At 31.2% G+C, this 21,139-nt stretch overlaps 1 protein-coding gene across 1 annotated transcript in view; it reads right to left on the bottom strand.

Annotated features, from left to right (window-relative positions):
* The window catches only part of LOC111692176, a 27,524-nt gene extending 15,482 nt beyond the window's left edge, over positions 1-12,042 (bottom strand). Inside the window, exons 1-3 of the mRNA XM_023455986.1 lie at positions 11,231-12,042; positions 3,449-3,758; positions 961-1,385 (exon numbers count right to left, since the gene is read on the bottom strand). Coding sequence (XP_023311754.1) covers positions 961-1,385; positions 3,449-3,758; positions 11,231-12,042 — 1,547 coding nt within the window. The remainder of the gene's footprint in view (positions 1-960; positions 1,386-3,448; positions 3,759-11,230) is intronic.
* Between the last annotated feature and the right edge of the window lie 9,097 nt (positions 12,043-21,139).

Below are 21,139 nucleotides of genomic sequence, written 5' to 3'. Positions count from 1 at the left end.
GTGAGAAAAGTACCTACTTGTGTTCCATATGAAATTTCCAGGTCTCTAACTAATTCCCTTAGACTTATTTGGGTATTTACATGGACACAAGCCAACATATTAATAATATTGTCTTCCGTTCTTGCACGGCGATGTCTTCTTACAGAATGTAGTGGCGTCTGGATAAACGCTGAAATACTTATCTGGAGTAGCGTATTCTACGAGGGTATCGCAAAGCGTATTCTCTTGAAGCTATAACGGCATTTTTCAAACATTGAACTGCCAACATATACTCTTCCACATTCGTAAAAGGCATTTTCCTTGTTCACAAGCACTTTTCCAACACAAATAACACTAATTTTGCACGTAGCAAGAGCTGTCACATTTCGTTTGGCATAATTTTTCAGTTGTCTATTTTCATAGGGCATAGCCTGCCTCGTTATGGAAACAATAATCTTTATAACTACTCAGATATTTGGAATTAATAAAAAAATGAAATATTGCAGTTACAAATAAATTTTAAAATAAAGCAATAATTCTTTTTAAGGACAAGATTGGTATAGTTTTACAATTTAATTTTGGCTTGGATTATGTCAATGTTATTTAGAGAACTAAATAAAGAGAAGTGGATCTTATTTGTGGAAGGGCGAAATGGGCGGTGACTATTAGACGCCTTCATTATAGCCATCTTTCTCTATCGCACGGATTTCTATGACTTTCTTTATCGCTCTCACATAACGGCGGATGTAAGATAGGGACTTTCCGACCCTGTATGTATTAAGTTTAAGATCGATAGTTCATGTCAATCAATTTTAAAAACAATTTTATTTAATTACATGTAACCCCTTCAACCATTCCACTAAGGTTTAGGGATTTCCATTTGATCTTACCAACCATGAATTGTTGATTGCCTACGCTCGACGGTCACGTGGCTTGTAAACATTTATGAAGGCTCTCTATAAAAATCTTAAGAAAACTTACCGCATGATCAAATATTCAATATAGTCCTTGTAGGAGTCGCTGAATGGTATAATTGCATTATTCTGCAAGAAATGTGCAAACTTTGCACAAGTTCTTACGATAATGTTGTGTTCGTTTTCCAGTTCATCCTTCCTCCTAGAGATATCAGTTATTAATTTTCTGGCGTTCTGCAGAAGCACTTCTTTGCTGTCGATGGTCTGCTTGACATTTTTATCAACTGTTTTATTTTCCACCGTTTTTGTCATGTAATAAACATGCATATGCGTAGAAAAGTCGCAGTGACACTTCATACACGCGCTAGTTGAAGAATCAATAGCAGCGCATTTCACCAATTCAGGGCTTCCGACTACCTCTTTGGGGACATTTTTAAGGAAACAAGGATCGTGACACCTTTGTTTGTAATGCCATTTATTAATGTCATTCACCTAAAAATAATACTATTAAACCTCTGTTTGCAGTACAAATGTTGAGATGAATCATGACAATTTATAAAGTAGAAGTACTCTTGAAATTAGAAATAACTAAGATATTTCAGATGAATTATAGAGGCACCAATCCTTGTAACGGTTTTTTGAGAAAGACCATTTTGAAATTTAGTGATAATCCAAATTTATTATACAGGATGATGCACATAAAACTTCCCGTTCCGATAACGAAATGCGATTTTTTGATTTTGTAAAAAGATAACTGATAGAACTCCTCGATGAAATTAATTAAGAGCTCAAGTAGAGCTTTTTAAAGCAAATGTAAATGAACTGGAGTTATAGAAATTCTTCTTTCATAGAAACGTTGGAAAGTGATATATTTCCATTACCTTCAAATTTTAAGCAAATTGTATCATAGAAATAAATTTTCAAAATTCAGTACTTTTTGCGATGTCGCATCATCAATTTTGAGAGACTCGTGTAAGGAAAAACTGATTTTGTCTGATGATGAGACCAGAGACCCTCACATAAATGGAGACGGTTAGAATTGTTGATTTCCTTAAATAACTGTGATAATTTTAAATGTTAGAAAATGAATTGGATTACTGTTCCAAACAGTAAAATTCATACCAATATTGTCTAATTATTTATGACCTATGGCACTTTTTATTACTTTTTTTTATTTAATTGGGTATTTTTGACATTGAAAAGAAGAAGTGTTAAATAAATAAAATCTTGCACTAAAAGGAATAGTGAAGGAGTTGATTTTATAAATTTAATTTTGCTTAATTACAAATATTTCTCTAATGTTTGTGATTAGGCAAACAAGGGCTTGATTTTATAAATTATGTTTTACCTAACCACAATTATCTCATACTGAGAAATTAGATAAATTGTCCACTATTACACTATAAACATATGAAAAATTGTTAAAGTTTAGAAAACCTATCTATTTTCGTTCTCAAAATTCTAATATTCAATGTACTAACAGAAGTTTTGGAAGAAGGAAGTAATTCGGCAGAAAGAAAACGGAAACATGCGTTTATTTTGCTATACAATGATAAATGTGTTAGAAATCCTTTTTTAAATTTAGATAATTTTTGGTTTTATATTCTCAACGATGAGGAAAGTAATACCCCTATACTTTGTTTCTTTGAAAGAAAATAAACAAAATACTATCACATTTAACTTTCAGTCACTTTAGATTAGAATTTTGAAGACAAAAACAAAGATAAATAACTAAATTTTTTTGTAAAAATATAGTTTAGTAGTAGTTTACTCTATTATACCATTGCATAATAAATCTAACAGGAGTAGCAGGCAGTTGTTAATCAGACGAAGCGCACATTTCGTAATTGACATTTAATAATTTTATTCTTTTTTAACTCATGTAAGTTTAGTGTTACGTGGAAGAAGAGTTGTTTGTTACAGTTATGGTGAGTGTGGGTGAGATGTAAAAAATAATAATAACAAACAAAACGTGTTATATATAATACATGTTATACATTCAGCACTGAATTATACAACAATATCTAGTAAACACATAGGCTTATTCGTCACTAGATTGGGTTATACAGATAGCTCAAAATCGTTAGATCATTCGTCGGTTATCTCATATCAATGGCATACTGATTATGAGAACTAATAAGTTTGAAACCGGTACATGTCTGGTGGTTCTACTGGCGAATGATTTTAGCTATTGAAAGATATTACTAGATACTGCTGGTGCAATTTAATACTGATCGGGGCAGTAATCTGCAGAAAGAGTAGTTGCTTTCCACAACATCATTTGTTGAAAGATGAGGTCATGTTATAAAGTTAGATTAGGTTAGGTTACGTTTACTTTTTTATTATTTATTTTCGCCGCAAAATAATTTGAAAAACTCAACTGAAAATGATCAAATCACAAAAAAAATCACCTCGATTATATATCACACCCTGTATATTCTTAAAATTTCGGACAAATAATCGCGGGCCTTCTTAAGATCCCAACACGACCAGAAGATGTTTTTGCAAGTATTCAAATCAATGTGTTTTAGCTTAATTTAGTAGAAAATACGTACCTTATAAATTTCCGCACATTTTCTACTAGCGCATACAGTGACAGGTTGGGTTAATGTTATCACGTCTAAACCAATCACGGGCATGTATAGTTTCTGTCTCAGTTCATCTAAAGTATCCGAGTTCAAATCCAAATTCTCTTTGTGTTTTTTCAGAGCGTATAGATTGTCACTGATAAGTTGAGATATTTCGGCAAGCGGCTGAGAAAGCTGTACAATAAGTCTCCGGGCTTCGTTGATGGCGCTGGTACTTTTTATAAAATGGGGTTTCAATGGAGGCTGTTGAGAATCTCCGGTAATGTACTTTATTAAACTGTAAACAACATCAGTTTTGGAATATAAGTGTACGGGGTGATTCACTATATTTTGACCCCCCTTTAACTTTTTTATTTTTTTTGACGAGCATTGTCACATAGGGTTTGTTGGGTCCATCTCCAACAATAAGCGGGATACTATTAAAAAACGTTTTTTGGTTTTTTATTAAGAAAATAAGACATCTTGTAATTGTTAGACCTATTTCAGGCACTTCTGCCTTTTTTCCAATTACCTACGTAAGGATTTACAGATTTAGTTGTAATATATTTTGACATATCGGACATTGATACGATCCAAAATGTGTATAGGTATTTTAACTAAATCTCACTAATTGGGCCGTGAGAGGTCTAATCATGAACAATATTACATAAGTAGGTCGTGACAGTGACAGGTAGTAATCTCATGATAACATTGTTATTGATTGACAGTTCGTATTATTATTTAATTAATTATGATTATACACAGAAGTAGAAATTTAAAATATTATTAGGAATTAAAATAGAGTATGGAGAAGTACTTTACTCTATTTTAATTCTTACAATATTTCAATTTTCTACTTCTGTGTAACCCATTTTAAATAAATAATAATACAAACTGTCAAACAATAACAATGTTGACATGACATTACCTGTCACTGTCACGGCCTACCATATAACATTGTCCATGAGTAGTTAGACCTTTCACGGCCTAAGTAGGGAGATTTACCTATAGTACAGTCATTGAAGCTGAAAATCAGCTGTAACCTCCGAAACTGCATGGATTTGCATGCAAATTTAGAATAAGGCTCATCTTAGGCTCAAGTTCAAAAGTGACATAAGCCCGATTGACGCTTTTTGTTTTTTAGGGGTAAAAACTACCCCAAGTTGAAAGAATTTAAAAAATAAGTTTTAAGTTTATTGATAAAAATATAGTTCAAGCACAAAGATTAAATAATGTTCCATGTTCTCGAACATGTTTTATGATATATTTGATCTTTTCGACCCTTTATTTAATCCTTAAAAACTACCACTATGCAAAAAATAGTGATNCCCCCAAAACAAGTCCCCTTCCACTAACCATATTTCGCTTTGTATAGGACGTACAACACTTTTTAAAAAACGATTTTCTTTGTTTATTTATAAGCTACATTTTTGTTTATTACACTTTTTTTAATAAAATGCGTAGTTTTTTTGTTATTCGCGAAAAATACTATGAAAAAGTGTTTTTTTTTTACACTCAAAATTCCAAGTTTTCAATCGTGAATAACTAAAAACTATTGATTTCTCGAAAAAATTCTTCGAATATTTTTTGCTCAAAATTTGATTCTCTATCGATTTCCATTTACTCCATTCCATTACTTTTGAAAAAAAAAATCCAGTACCGAGAAGGGATGTCAACCCCGAACAGGGCGGAAGCGTCAATCGGCGCTATGTCACTAATGTTTATTGACCTTTTCTCTAACTATCTGCCAAATTTCAAGTCGATCGGTTCAGTTTCAAAGAATTCGGAGGTGAAAAGCTTCAATGACTGTACTATTAGTTAAAATACCTATACGCATTTTGGACCATATTGATATGTCAAAATATATTACAACTAAATCTGTAAATCCTTTCGTAATTGGAAAAAAGCCAGAAATGCCTGAAAGAGGTCTAACAATTACAAGATATCTTATTTCTTATAAAAAATCTCCTTTTCCTTTTTAAATAGTGTCTCGCTTATCGTTAGAGACAGACCTATCAAACCCTACATATACGTTCTATCGAAATATGTAAAAACAAACAGAGGGTTCCATTTAAATTTGTTTTTGTTTGTTTTTCTACTATAATTTTTGAAAAATTCATAAAAAATCGTGTTTTCACATTTTTTATAACTCTTAAAACACAAAAGTTAATGGGGGGGGTCAAAATATAGTGAATCACTCTGTACATACTTGAAAATAATTTATTAATTTTTAGTCCATTTTCCTCATGTATTTTTGAAATTGAATTTAAGGTACGTCAATTTTATTTCAGAAAATAAAGGAGGCCACAATTTCAAAATCAGTTTTAATCCAGAAAATGTAAATTATATTTCAGAAACATTCAAACGGACCCCGCACTTTTCTTATGTAAAAGTGGTTTCAGTTAAATTGCCTGAAATTTTTACATATTACTGCTCTTAACATGCCGATCAAAAGTCTCCATTGGCACAATATCCAAAAGTCCACAGTTTTCCAGTTACGTTGACTTCAGAGCAATAACTCTGTATTCGAAGGGGTAAAAATGTTATTTGATAATTGTTGCCGCTTGCATTTGCATTACCCAAGGTGCAACCAAGAGGTTACAAAATCGATCCGACACCTCTTTAACAATGTTAACCTGTTAATAATGCAGGATACTGCTGTTCCATTAGCAAGAGAATTGCGTCAAAGAATTAATGACGTGAATGTAGTTCAAACTCGAGTTGAAGTCGAAAATCTCTTTAGAAGGAATGCTATATGGAACCAACTTAATGAAAATCATGTTAGAGAATTTCCTAGATTTGACCTCGATTATTTACATAGGATAACCATTGGCGTTTACAGGTTGGTTTAGCTCCATCTTATATTCAAGATAAGCTTGATATAGAAGAAACAGAAGTATTTCAATTCGACGAACATGTTCTAGGACCAGGTTTTCTACGGATCAGAATTTACTCACGTTTCCGGAATGCAGTGAAACATCAGCTGTGGGTATCTTATGCGACTGAACCAGATGAAATCGAAGAGCCCATTCTCGGATATTTAGCCCAGTCATTATAGACATAAAAGAGCCTGTTTCTGGAAAAAAATACTATTAAAAGTTTCTCTGCGGAATATTGTTCGGAAACCTGTTATAAATAAAATATCAAAAAATTAACTCGAGGCTAGTTGGGAAACTTTGTTTTAACAGTGGTCAAAGTTATGGAAAAGTGGTTTTTTGACTCACGTAAAAAAGCTATTATTCATAGCGAAAAAAAGTTTATACAAAAAAGGTAGGTATTAAATAAGCCTATAAAATGAAAAAAGTCCGATTAAATTCCGATAATTTGTTTATGCACAAGAGCTCAAAAATGGTCGAAAATTGCCGTTTTTTTCAATTGCTAATAATTAATGCAATTTTCATCGCAGACACTTGTAATTCAGGATTTTTGAGGCTTTTTACACCCTTAATAAGTGGTAAAAATTTCAGCTCGAAAGCTTCATTGGTTTGGCGTTGGCGGAATTTGTTATCTAAGAAGATGCTATTTTCAATTCATTTTTCCCAAGCTCACAGGCGTTGTAGGGTTTTGATCATTAGTTGTTTTTGTACCTAAATAGTTGTATTGACATAGGCATTTACTGAGAATTTAGTTTTTCAAATTTAATTTGTTTAAAATTGACTGAAAAAATGTTAATATTTATTAAATTGTTAAGATAGGTAATTATTATAAAATAAAATAGTAACCTCTTTACTTTAGTTTTCTTCGAATTTAAAAAAAAATCGTTGTTGTAAGTTGATTAGAAGCTGAGATAATTTTTTTTATTTATTTAATCGCAGTGACCTTAATTATTAATATTAAGAGCCGAAATTTGGAGAGAGTATACATTAAGAGCTATATTTTCATGTCCTACATTAACATTAAGGTGAATTCAACTATTTAATTTCGAAAAAGAAGATAGCGGCGATGCGTTCTATTACTTGGTCTAGCGAACGAGTGGGGAAGGCGAGGCTTAGCATGCGCGCTTAACGATGTAATAAATATTAACATTTTTTCAGTCATTTTTAAACAAATTAAATTTGAAAAATTAAATTATCAGTAAATGCATATGTCAATACAACTATTTAGGTACAAAAACAACTAATGATCGAAACCCTACAACGCCTGTGAGCTTGGGAAAAATGAATTGAAAATAGCATCTTCTTAGATAACAAATTCCGCCAACGCCAAGCTAATGAAGTTTTTGGGCTGAAATTTTTACCACTTATTAAGGGTGCAAAAAGCTTCAAAAATCCTGAATTACAAGTGTCTGCGATGAAAATTGCATTAATTATTAGCAATTGAAAAAAGCGGACAATTTCGACCATTTTTGAGCTCTTGCGCATAAACAAATTATCGGAATTTAATCGGACTTGTCTTATTTTACAGATTTATTTAATACCTACCTTTTTTGTATAAACCTTTTTTCTCTATGAATAACAGTTTTTTTACGCGAGTCAAAAAACCACTTTTCCATAATTTTGACCATTGTTTTAACAAGGTTTCCCAACTAGTCTCGAGTTGATTTTTTGATATTTTGTTTGTAACACGTTTCTGAACAATATTCCGCAGAGAAACTTCTAATAGTATTTTTTTCCCGGAAAAAAGCTATAATGATTGGCCTAATTATTGCACTTGTAAAGCTGGTGCAAGAACAATAGGTTGTTGGGCTCACATAGCCAGCGTGTTGTGGTATTTGGGTTTTGCGCGATATCAACAAAATATACATTACCCCAATGTCGCAATATTAAACTATATTAATGATAGTCTCAACAGATATAATAACATAGAAATTTATGATAGGTTGGATCCATGAAAATAAAATAAATGCATCTAGACGTACTAAGATTTGTGAAAGGCAACGGGAACTCACGGTAAAAAAGACACTCCGATGGTGAGAGGCAAGGGGACATCACGCTAACAAAGGCACCCCAAAGAGGCGTTGAACCGATTTTGCAACCTCCACGTGGTACACCTTGGGTAATGCAAATGCGAAAAACAAAAAATATCAAATAACATTTTTACCCCTTCGAATACAGAGTTATTGCTCTGAAGTCAATGTAACTCGAAAACTATGAACTTTAGGATATTGGGCCAATGGAGACTTGATCGACAGATTAAGAGCTGTAACACATAAAAATTTCAGCCAATTTAACTGAAACCAGTTTTACATAAAAAAAAGTGAGGGGTCCTTTCCATATTTGTTTATAATTGGTTCCTTTAATACAGTTGAGAACTGTTCGATAATTAAAACACAAATATCGACTTGCGTTCTGCAAAATGTAACTGAAAAGTTGTCTGAAATCAAAATTAGGAATCAAAATTAGGAACTGAAATTCTGTTTTCATTTTCTGAAACAGAAATAACTGCTAAATTTGAATGAATTTGAAATTATACTTTCTAAAATTAAATCTATATTTTCTTAAATATGTCTGGAAAATACATAGCTACATAGCTAGTGTGGCAGATAAGAGAGTATTTCGTTCCATCTGAAGTCTCCTTAGTCCTCGAAATAATTTCAAATTTATTTCAACTTAACAACTTACTATTCTTCCATTTTTAATATAATTTAAGAGCAATAGGTTAGGTATATTTCATGCGAAAATAGTGGCAGAACAAAAATATTTTGTACACAGTATCTAAAATGTTTTTCAGAATATGGATATTACGGACCATATTTTTTACAAGTAGTAATAAACCCTTCAATTATCCTTGTTTTGATACCAAGGAGTCTAACTTTACCTTTGGTGGTTGTTGGAATATGACGACTTAAAGAAAAAACTATAGTAAGAAAATATTAAATTTATTTAAAAAAAAAGCAATGTTAAGAATTCATAAAATTATAAGCCGTTTTTTTCCAATATTCTATATATGAATGCATAACCAGTTGACTACAATATTTTAAACAATTTCGAATCTAACAATGTTGTCAGTGGAAATTTTTACGATTTGACTAAGGCATTTGACTGTGTGTCCCACAGAATTCTCTTAAATAAACTAAAATTTTACAATTTTGATGACAATAGCGTGTCCCTTATTGAGTCTTATCTATCGAACAGAACTCAGTATGTTTTTTATAATTCTTGTTCTTCACACCTAACAAAAATTGTTCATGGAGTTCCCCAAGGCTCAGTATTGGGCCCTATTCTATTTCTTATCTACATCAATGATTTCCCAAATTGTGATATAACTACTGATTTTATTTTATTTGCCGATGATACTACCGCTTTAAAGTCAAATAATAACTTAATTAAACTCACAGAGGATTCAGTGGATACGCTGCCGCTGATAAAGGACTGGTTTATTGCTAATAGATTGAACTTAAATGTTGACAAAACTCAATCTTTGCTTTTTACACTTCGCCATATCAATACTTGTGATAACTCAAATAGCATTAAATTTCTTGGAGTTCACCTTGACACTAAATTGAGTTGGGAAAAACATGTCAATGATTTATCCGCACGTTTATCTAAGAATATTTTCCTACTGCGTAATTTGGATCGTGTAGTATCTAAGCCTGTACTCATATCTGCATATTATGGTACTTTTCATGCCACCATGACTTATGCAATTTTGAACTGGGGTCATTCGTCTCACAGTGATAAAATTTTTGGTTTACAACGTAAATGTATTAGAATTATGGCTGGAATAAAATACAGAGATGATTGTCGGGAGCACTTCAAACTGCTAAATATTCTTACAATGCCGTCAGTTTACATATTTGAATGTCTCATTTATATAAAAAATAATCAGAATAGATTTGTTCGACAAGAAAATTTTCACTTTCATCATACAAGAGAACGACACAATATTAGGCCTACATTTCATAGATTAGCGAAATCCAGAGATGGCCCAAATTATTTTTACATTAAATTCATTAATAGACTTCCATCTGAGATTCGATCACTAAATTCAGACTGTTTTAAGGCCAGAATTAGAAAATATCTTAAGAGAAAAGCGTTTTATAATTTTGATGAGTTCCTTGCTGACCAGTTTTTAGATATTTAATGTATGTTCGTAATATTCACTTGTTTATGCTGTTTACGTTATATTTATTTGAATGTGTTTTTTAGCTTTAGTGTAGTACTGCTTATATATTGTATCTTTCGTGTTTTTCTTTCTTTGACTTGTGTAAACATTTTAATGTATAAACACCGACACCAATAAATGATTTGATTTGATTTGATTGATTTGCATGTCATCAATTTTGAAATGCACCATCTCGTTAACAGTCTGATAAGAGATTTTTTTGTCTGACTTAAAGGTAAGTCATAATAGAAAGGAGGCAGTAAATTGACACCCTGTATAAAGTAAAAATTTGAAATATGTTAGTTAGCTCACTCGCACTTTCTTAGACAAAGTGTAAGTGTAAAACAATACATACATTTTTAATATGATTATTTTTCAACACAAACAAATATGTGTTCCATCACCAGGCAAAGTTTGGTGTGTACAATTGGGAACAACATTCTTTTTAGTCAAAATGTATAGATTTACAAATGTCAAATGACACTTTTGACACGTTTTTACGTGCATGGAGAAAAGTTATAGAGTGGTCAAGAGAGCGAACCCCAAAAAATTACCACCGTGTATGTCACTTTCTTACATATTCTATATAGTTATTGTTCTCTACCTTAACCCGTTTTAAAGTTAACTTTTGAAAATATTAGTATCTTAGTTTATGTAATCTAATTTTCAGATAGGGTAATTTATTAAGTACGCTTAAGCAAATTGAATTATTAGTCTAAAACTTACTTGAAACACTGATCAACTGATCGTTTCCAACTCTCGTAATTTCGTTGTTTTATAGACGTGCCAAATTCGACTTTTTTCTTTACTGCAGCCAAAAACCGGTACGCCTCATTGTCAAAACAGAACACATTATTACGAGTATCCAGAGGAATATCCACGTGGGGTGGTGTAGCTTTTATATCATCTATGATTTTCTGTAAACTGGCAAATGTATCTCCGGGACCATAATCGCTGCCTCTGGTATTTGTAAATATGAAGATTAAATTTTTACTTGCTGATTTGTCTAGGCGCGAAAGGATTTGAGTCAGGCAATAATTAAAGAAATTTGTTATTCTGGAATTGGTGGGTTTGAATAGGCAACAAATTGCATGTAACTCATGTAGTTGTCCAATGTAACTCAGAATATTCTCGCAGTTCGTGTAATCCTGAAGGACGCCCCTTACGTCTCCAATTCCAGGGGTATCAATCAAACGCACTTTTGCTGTACCATTCCATATGGGGAATACATATGACTTCACATGCTGTGTGGCTGACATTCCTACCTCGAGACATTCGTTTTGATCATCCTCAGAACCGATCTGGATTATATGATATTCGCCGTACTTATCTTTCATTTTGCATTTTAAAGGAATTAATGTTATTAATTCCTCCTTCTCTGCTTTCTTAAAATCACTGTACGTTAAGTAATTTGCAATGGAATTTATAAAAGTTGATTTCCCTACTCCGGTTTCACCAAGCAGAAGAATGTTTATAATTTGATCATCTTTGATTTTAAGGTGTTTAGTCTTTCTTAATAAATTGTTTTCAAAAGACATTTTTCCTTACAAATCTGAAAAATATAAACGGGATTTACATTGAACAATTTTTGACCTAATTAATTATTTAAAGAACTGGTCAAGAAATTCTCACAGTTCGTATATTTATGGCACCTGACTATGGCATTTACTGATTAAATTTAAGACCACTAAATTCGAACTTACTTAAAATAAAAATGCGAATCTCAAAATTTTCCAATTAGGACAATCTTCAATTCTTGCTAATAAATTTAACACAATTTTTTGTAAAATCTGATTTATATTCAACAGGTTTTTGACAAACAGATACTGCATACCAATCAGTTTTATTTGTACAAGTGTCTGAATCTTGGACAATTTCTTGATCTACTAATTGAGTCGAAAACTGGTGAAAGAAAATATTAACTTAGTATATTACATAAATTATAAATGTTGAGTCTATTCAATTTAGTCCAGGAAATATAGAGTTAGACGCGACTTTTTGTTTCGGCAAGTTGAATGTATTACTATAGATGCTAAATATTATGTACAATAACATATTAGTTTCCTCAGTCATAAAAATGGGGCGAAGATTGTTTAGTTTTTCGCTTATAACTTTTTTCCGTTCATTTCCACGAGAAAACAGTAAAATACTTGTATTTCGTCTTCAACAGACCTACAAAACTAGCCCTCGAGCGTCAAGAATATTGATGAGATCAACAGTTATAAACAGAAGAAGTTTATTTATGACTTTTGAAGTAAACATTTATAAATTGCGTTGTTATTACCGGAACGTTTTGGCATCGCATCCTCTCATTCTTTATCACTGTCTAATAACTGGCACAAAATCTGGAATCGATAAGTTGAATAGTTTACAAGTTATAAACAAATTAACTAATTATTAGTCTGGACGATCTCCGCAATCGCACTGATTTTTTTCATGATAGATTTCATAATAATATGTTGAAATCTATCTTTTTTTTTCAATTTGCAACCTGGATTTTTTTTTTATTTTTTAGCCTTAGTTGCAAACAACGCACGAGCGTGATATAGTTATATGTTATTACATATTCGGAAAGCTTATGAAAACAGCTTTAAGTTAAAAGAAAATCGTCAAGATTCGTTGAAAAACAAGGGAGTTACAGATTGTCAAATATATTAATTTCAAGCGAATTTCCCTTATTTAACGGCAGGACTATGAATATTATCGTCATTTTCTTCGGACTCGCTGTCGTTCGCTTCCCCCACCCTTCCACCGCGCCATGGCTCACCGAAAATCAAGCCCAATGACTTTTGACAATATTTCTTATGCACAAATAAAATATTTTTACCTGGGAAAGTACTCGGGTTGACGTTATGACAAATTTTTTTTTTGCCGCTACCAACCTAATTTGTTTAACAATCGGCCGTCAACTTTGACAATCTGTAATTCCGTTGTTCTTCAACGAATCTTGACAATTTAAAGCTCTTTTTATAAGCTTTCCGAATATGTAATAATATATAACTATATCACGCTCGTGCGTCGTATATTTCATTTTGCAACTAAGGCTAAAAAATAAAAAAAATTCCAGGTTGCAAAGAAATTAAAAAAAAATTATAGATTTTAATACATTATTATGAAATCTACCTTGAAAAAAATCAGTGCGATTGTGGAAGATCTTCGGGATCGTCCTGACTAATAATTAGTTAATTTGTTTATAAGTTTTTATATGAGAGGATGCGATGCCAAAACGTTCTGGTAATAACAACGCAGTTTATAAATGTTTACTTCAAAAGTCATAAATAAACTTCTTCTGTTTATAACTTTTGATCTAATCAATATTTTTTGACGCCCGAGGGCTAGTTTTGTAGATCTTTTGAAGACGAAAAAAAGTACTTTACTGTTTTCTCGTGGAAATGAACGGAAAAAAGTTATAAGCGAAAAACGTGAATTTACGTAAAAATTATACAATTAATCACCCTGTAAACAATCTTCCCCCCATTTTTATGACTGTGGAAACTAATATGTTATTGTACATAATATTTAGCATCTATAGTGATAAATTCAGCTTGCCGAAACAAAAAGTCGCGAAACGGTCATTTCCCAGCTTATTTTCCAGGCCTAAATTAGGTACCTAATACTAATTCAAATAATATAGAGATTCTCGTAATTAAATGGTATATAACATTTTTAACATGAAAACACTTTGTCAAACTTAAAATTAATATCAACAGTATTATATTTCATATCCAGTAACACTAATAGCGTGTGCAAATACATATAGTTAGTAGTAATGGGAAATTTCTGACCAATTGGGAATTTAAAAAATTGTCTTAATATGGACATTTCGCCTCTTTATTGAGACATCTTCAGGACTATCGATTTTCATAGTTGCCAAGTTTTCTGTTGTTATTATCCCAAATTTTCATCTATTCCGCTGTCTCACTACCATATGTTTCTGTCTGCAACTGGCTTACTGCCACGCTTAAGATTAAATTCCAACTATATTTCTTATTGTATTTTCTCTTCGTATTTTGTTATGTCTTGTAAACATTATTATTATTTCTTCAGGAAAGCCCATATTTACCTAAAATCTTGAGTAAACTTGTCTCCAGTTTTTTGCTTAAATTATAGAATTAGTTGCTAAGTTAATATAGTTAATTGGTGGTGAGGCAATTTGGTCTAATAACAAGAGAAAACTCGCCAACTACGAAAATCACTAGTCCTGAAGATGTTTCAATAAAGAGACGAAACTGCTTTAAGATAATTTATGTTTTCTGTAGATCTAATATGGCCAGAATTCTCACTAACTATATTAGTAACTATATTAATTTGACTACTCACTCTGTAATACATATATTTAATATGGAAATTGTTTGTTTTCTTTGTCTTAACTTCAGTATAGTCTTTTTTTATTTCAAAACTTTATCAGGTTATTACTTCTTTTGTCCGAAGTTTCCTACTTTTTTACGTTTTCATTAAATATTAGATAATAATTACTATTTATAGTCAGTAACTTATTGTTGCAGTTAAATTTTAATTTCATTGATGTCATGCAGCTATTGAATATACTGTATTTTGATGAATCAGATGTTAAAATGAAATTTATCGGTATCTAATCTTATTTTATGCAGATTTTATATAGCTACCTATTTGTAGGTTGTTTTATAATTTTTTGGAGTTAAATTTTATATTTATTGATGTCATGCTATTAAATATATATTTGATGAATCAGATGTTCAAATGAAATTTGTCAGTAGGTATTTCTAATCTTATTTTACGCGGTTCTTCACGGTAAGTGACCTATTAAACATTTCAGAGAAACCAAATATAATATAGATATGCCCTCTTTAATGAAAATAATGCCATCAAACTAGCACTTCCGGTTATAAAGGAAGTATCTGTCAACTTTGTTTTAAGTGAAACATCCTATATATTATAGCACTATTGACAAAAAATAAGATGAATTAAAAATTAGTCAAAAATGTTGAAGCTTCCCTATACGTCCAACCGTTTTGGAGATAATCGACATTTTATAAAAATTTTGACAGATGCAAGCGTTTCGAAAACTCCTTATATTTTTCTTCGTTCTGGAAGCTTTTACTTGCTTTTCGGGACACACGAAGAACATAAGATGCACTAGCTTCTACTAACAAAATCACCTGGAGAAAATGATACTAAGTGTCCCATTTGTTATGTTACATTTTGAAAACTGTTTAGGTCACTTACCGTGAAGCACCTTGTATACCCATTTGTTGATTGTTTTATAATTTTTTTTTTAACAATATTTGCAACAATTATTCCCAATACCTAGTCTGTAATCACAATAAAATATTCGCAGAAAATAAACACAGGTACAATTTTGACACAAATATTTACATTCCAAAAATTTATCACTTTTTATTACTATTATTGAATCACGAAAATGTAATAATCTACATTCACAGTAACTTTGATAAAATGTGAATTGTTCATATAGCACCAAGACACTGCATACTACAATGCAAAATATATCAGTTGTTCTGTATTATATTATTCACTATGCTAACCAACTTTTCTGCTGTGTCAGGAAAATAGAAAATATTTAGTCTGGAGTCGTAAATGGCACCTGTTGAACAATAACAAATGTGGTTACGTACTAAACAGAGAATGATGGATTCCCGACCTATTTAACTATTCATGTTCAAAATTTATAAACAAATTCATTTGAATTGACAAACTTTATCTTTTGAATTATTGTTAATACAGTGCGTCAGATGACAACTGTTATGTATCTTGGGGCTGAAAGAGATAGATGATTTCAAATGATTATATTTTCATATTTATTGTATCTTTTATAGATTTCATGATTCGATTGAAAAAAACAAATTATTATTAAATCGCTCCTGATGGGATGAAAAATATTTACTAATTTACTATTATAGATTTCAGTAAAATCTATCTAATTTCCTCAATAGGGTGAAAATTAATATTAATTAGGACTCAGCCGGGTGATAGTAATGTGACCCAAAATTAATAATCACGTTGGAAACTTAAATCGTAACTTTTTAGTAATCTTTGTTAAAAGGAGAACATATTAAATTAACTTTAAAAGAAAAATATATTACCCAATCGTTGCAAAAATTACTTTGAGGTAATCACATTCTAACTCCATCATCTTTTTGCATTTGACAGCAGTAAAAATCATTTTGCGTAGAACAAATAAAGGAAATAATTTAAATTTTTCAAGAATGTTATACATGACCTTCATAAGTGTTTACAAGTCACGTAACCAGTAATTTTGTTTGGAACAGTAATTTCATTTCCTTCATGTTGGCCATTAAATTTGGGTTAAATTAAAAATTATTAAAATAGTAAGATCAAGGTTACATTAAAACACAACGGTCTGTTTCACCGGCTGTGATTGGTGTAACTTTACATGATATACTATTCAACCAATCAGCGATCGCATTATCTTCAGCGTAAACGTAACGGTTTGTCATTGGTCATTGCAAAAGAGTCATTAATATTGGTAATGCCAAGATCTAGGGAATTTTCGTTACCAGTACCAATCGTGTAATGTTGGATTGCATAAGCTCGGTGATCACGTGGCTTGTAAACATCTATGAAGGCCTTGTAGTAAATATGCATATGTTACTTCCAATTTTTTTTGTCAGCAAAGTGTAATTAATGCGTTGAAAAATTTATACTGAAAACGGCCTTGAACGTGGTATTATAAAATTAAATCATAGATATTTTAAAGTAACAAATGGAAGTTATGTTATTCATGAATACAACGCTCTAGCTAATTTGTGTAAAACAAAAATTTTTTTATACAAAAAAAAACTTCCAAAATGTATTTTACAAACATTGTAGTAATATTCAGAAATATACTGCTTATAGATGTAACACAAAAATTTTGTTTGCGAACAGTATTGTTAGGTCGCAAAACTTTGTTCGTGAATATTGTTAGCGAACAGAGTTGGTTAATATTGTTTGGGATTGGGTCAATGTGGATGTGGAGTAATCTTAATTTCGTTAAGGCGAGTCCAAACTGTAGCGAACAATGTTAACAATGTTTGCTAATAATAATAATAATATTTTCGAATAACGTACCTAATAACATTTGCAAACTAAGAACGAAATTCAGTTTGCTCCACTACGCAAACAATAATGAATAACTCTGTTTGCCATAACAGAGTTCATGAACGATGTTAGTAAAGTCAGTGTTCCATCTTTAGACGGTAAATTTCTGAACGTTATTACGTTTTTTGTTAAGTGCTTTGTGGATATCTTCTTTGAGAAAAAAATTATGAGTGGTAGTTAATGTTTATACCAAAGTAATTCATCATCATATAGTTATGTCATTGATATTCTCATATTGTTATTCATATTAGCTGTATTTGTTTTACACACTTGGTCACTTTGGTTAATTCACTTTCAGTAGAGTTCTGACCAAGTTCGTTTTTTTAAACAAGTGAACAAACCAAAATCAGTTCCCCCCTTTCAGATCTAACCTAGCCTATTATCGTGGTTAGTAAGTGAACAAGATAACCGAACAAAACATAACCTACAAATAATAATAATCATAAATCTAAATAATAAAAATAAGCCGGTGATATAATGGATATGAATTCATTCGAAGAAGATAATGTTGATTGTAAGTATGATTGACAACAACAACCTAATTAAACTGAAATTGAACAGACGTCAAAAGTTAAAATTTAAAATGGAGTAGATGTGTGTTTTGTTTAACCTAAAGTTAGTTCAAATCACGGTCACTTGTAGTATGGTCAATTTGACCAAACTGAACTAACCAAGTGATAAAACAAATACAGCTATTATTATGTACGTCTCATACTAATATATCAAAATAGTGTTCGAGAAAAAGGTTCGCTAACATTGATTAGTGAACGTTACCAGATGAACATAATCAGTGTTAATAAACAATGTTCGTGTCAATGTGGACCCGAGGTTACAGAAATTGGTTATTGGTTACAAACGTTATTACGAATGTTAATAAAAAAACTAACATTTTTCGAGATCGCGCCAATTTTGTACCTTTTAATTTTTTTTCATAAAAACATTATTTTACTGCGAATGCAACAAATATTCATTTAGATCAAAAATAGCCATATACCCTCTGTATCTATGCAGCTGTCTCGTATCAGAAAAGAACTATTTCTCTAAGAGATTGTAGCAATCGATAGTCGCATATCTATAATCACATATCTATGTGCACAGTTTCAATTGGATCATAACAGCAGTTTCGGAGTTATTTTAAAAAAAAATGTGCTTTTGGTCGTGCACCTTCATTAAGCGTTTTCAGACTCAGGTTTATAGGAAACCGTTTGCTTAACAAGACGTTTATTATCTACCATTTCACATTCGCTCCATCACATTTTAAAAACACCCTGTACATAAATAGTACCTATTTATCTAATGATATTTATCTAAAAATGTTTATTTGTATAGAACAGATACCATTTAAATTAAATATCTGTCTATATATTTAACTATTTATTTATTTATTTAGCATACACCACTCGGTAGCCTAAGCCAATTAATGAGTGGGGATAACATTAAAAATGTAGTAAAAAAAACACTTAAACATAACATAAATACAAATAAAGACAAAAACGTAAACGCAAGTATAAAACAAATGAATTGCAGATTAATATTACACACTAAGAAACCGAATAAGAGAAAAAACAAACATAACATAAGTACACAAGTACATATAAATAACATCATTTACTAATTTGTGAAGACTTTTTTTATGCATCTAATTGTGTCCTGTAAAATATCCACAGAATTTTGCAGCTGACAAGACAAAGGTGAAAATTTCAACAAATTAGTTTTAGAGGTGAGAAAATAAAAAGGTCTTGAAAGTCGGGGTCAGAATGAGGGGTGTGAAAATATAACGCAGCTTGTAAGTCTGAACAATCGATTTTTCCGGTTACAATTTTATGTATCATGTTATCATGTGTAATTACAGATACGAGTACGTCGTTTGCTTAAGTCATTTAGTTGGATCGACTTAGTAAAGTGTTTTGTGGTACCCCTTGAGGTGGATATATGTTATCAATTTTCAACCATAGGTATTTAACATATTTACGCTGAATGTCCACTAACTTTTTAACATGGATTTCATAGGTGGGGCACACAATTCCAGTGATCCATATTCTATATTAATACTTATTAATACTGTAAAATTCTTGTGCAGCAAAAAAAACGCCAATACACATTTATCTCTAAATCAAATGAACACAGACTGAAATTTAGTACTGAAATTGTAAATTTAATAAAATAATACCAAATCGCATAAAGTATTAGTCATTTAAACTACAATAAAGGGAAAATAAAAATGTTACTAAATACTTACCCAATGACACTTAACAACAGGAATAAGAAGTCAGAAAACAAATAAACACTTTCTAAGTAAGCACGAACGTAGATCGAAGAAAAAGTTAAATCGAACTGGGTTCAATGATAGGATATCTATAGCACGTGATCATACCGAGCATGACTATTAACCGGAGGAAAAAAATAATTCTAGTCGGCAGTGCCCAGTGTCGAAGATTTATTTCATGTTCAGTCCGAGTTTTAAAAGGCAAAAATTTTATGATATCAATATTTCTCTTTACAACTTTATGGTTTTAATAAATTTGTTAAATCACTAACTTTTAACATGCCAGTACTTTGATCTTAAGGACTTTCAATAGAATAAGATACCAACACCAAAGGCAAGAAGGAAATCAATGCTAATAAATACGGATTAAAATTATAAAAAAAGGATGAATAAAAAAATATTTTATAAGATTAAGCTAATGATCCCAAGAAAATGATACCTTTTTACAAATTTTATATTTTCTTTTTATGTCTAGGTACTCGGGTAGCCTCGATCGAGACGTCATACATTTATTCTATATTACATAATTTTAAAAAGATGTGTAGCATCTTTATGCTCAAAATGTGTTAATGCATGCTATCATGATAAACTTTTTACTTAGGTACAGCAAAATATTTTCAAGAAAGTCAAAGATGTGACTAGGTTTTCCGAGAATCTCCTTCCAAATCCTTTACAATCCTTTTTTTAATAAACTTGTAATAAACACCCCACCTTCAGGTCATTTTTTTAATATACAGGGTGTCCCGGAAATGGTGGGCAATCTCTCGGATATGGATAGATAATGAGAAAATAATGTCACAAGTTCATATAAAATTTTTTCCTCCGGGCTCACCCTGTAGAGTGATTAGCTCTTGAAGTTGAGAATTAAAAATGTTTTTTTTTGCTGTAACTTGTATTTTTCAATAAATTTTGAAAATTTTTTGACTGGATCTATAATTTTTGAAGCTGCTTTGGATGATAATATGAAATCCTCGATAATAATTATGGGGGCCCGGGGGCAAAGCACCCCCACCAAAATTATTATCGAGGATTTCATATTATCATCCAAAGCAGCTTCAAAAATTATAGATCCAGCCAAAAAATTTTCAAAATTTATTGAAAAATACAAAAGTTACAGCAAAAAAACCATTTTTAATTCTCAACTTCAAGAGCTAATAACTCTACAGGGTGAGCCCGGAGGAAAAAATTTTATATGAACTTGTGACATTATTTTCTCATTATCTATCCATATCCGAGAGATTGCCCACCATTTCCGGGACACCCTGTAT

Source organism: Anoplophora glabripennis, unplaced genomic scaffold, assembly GCF_000390285.2.
Source record: "Anoplophora glabripennis isolate ALB-LARVAE unplaced genomic scaffold, Agla_2.0 scaffold1056, whole genome shotgun sequence".
In the NCBI taxonomy this organism is placed as follows: domain Eukaryota; kingdom Metazoa; phylum Arthropoda; class Insecta; order Coleoptera; family Cerambycidae; genus Anoplophora; species Anoplophora glabripennis.
The sequence above is the reverse complement of the archived record's forward strand: the minus strand, read 5'-3'. Positions and strand labels throughout refer to the sequence as shown.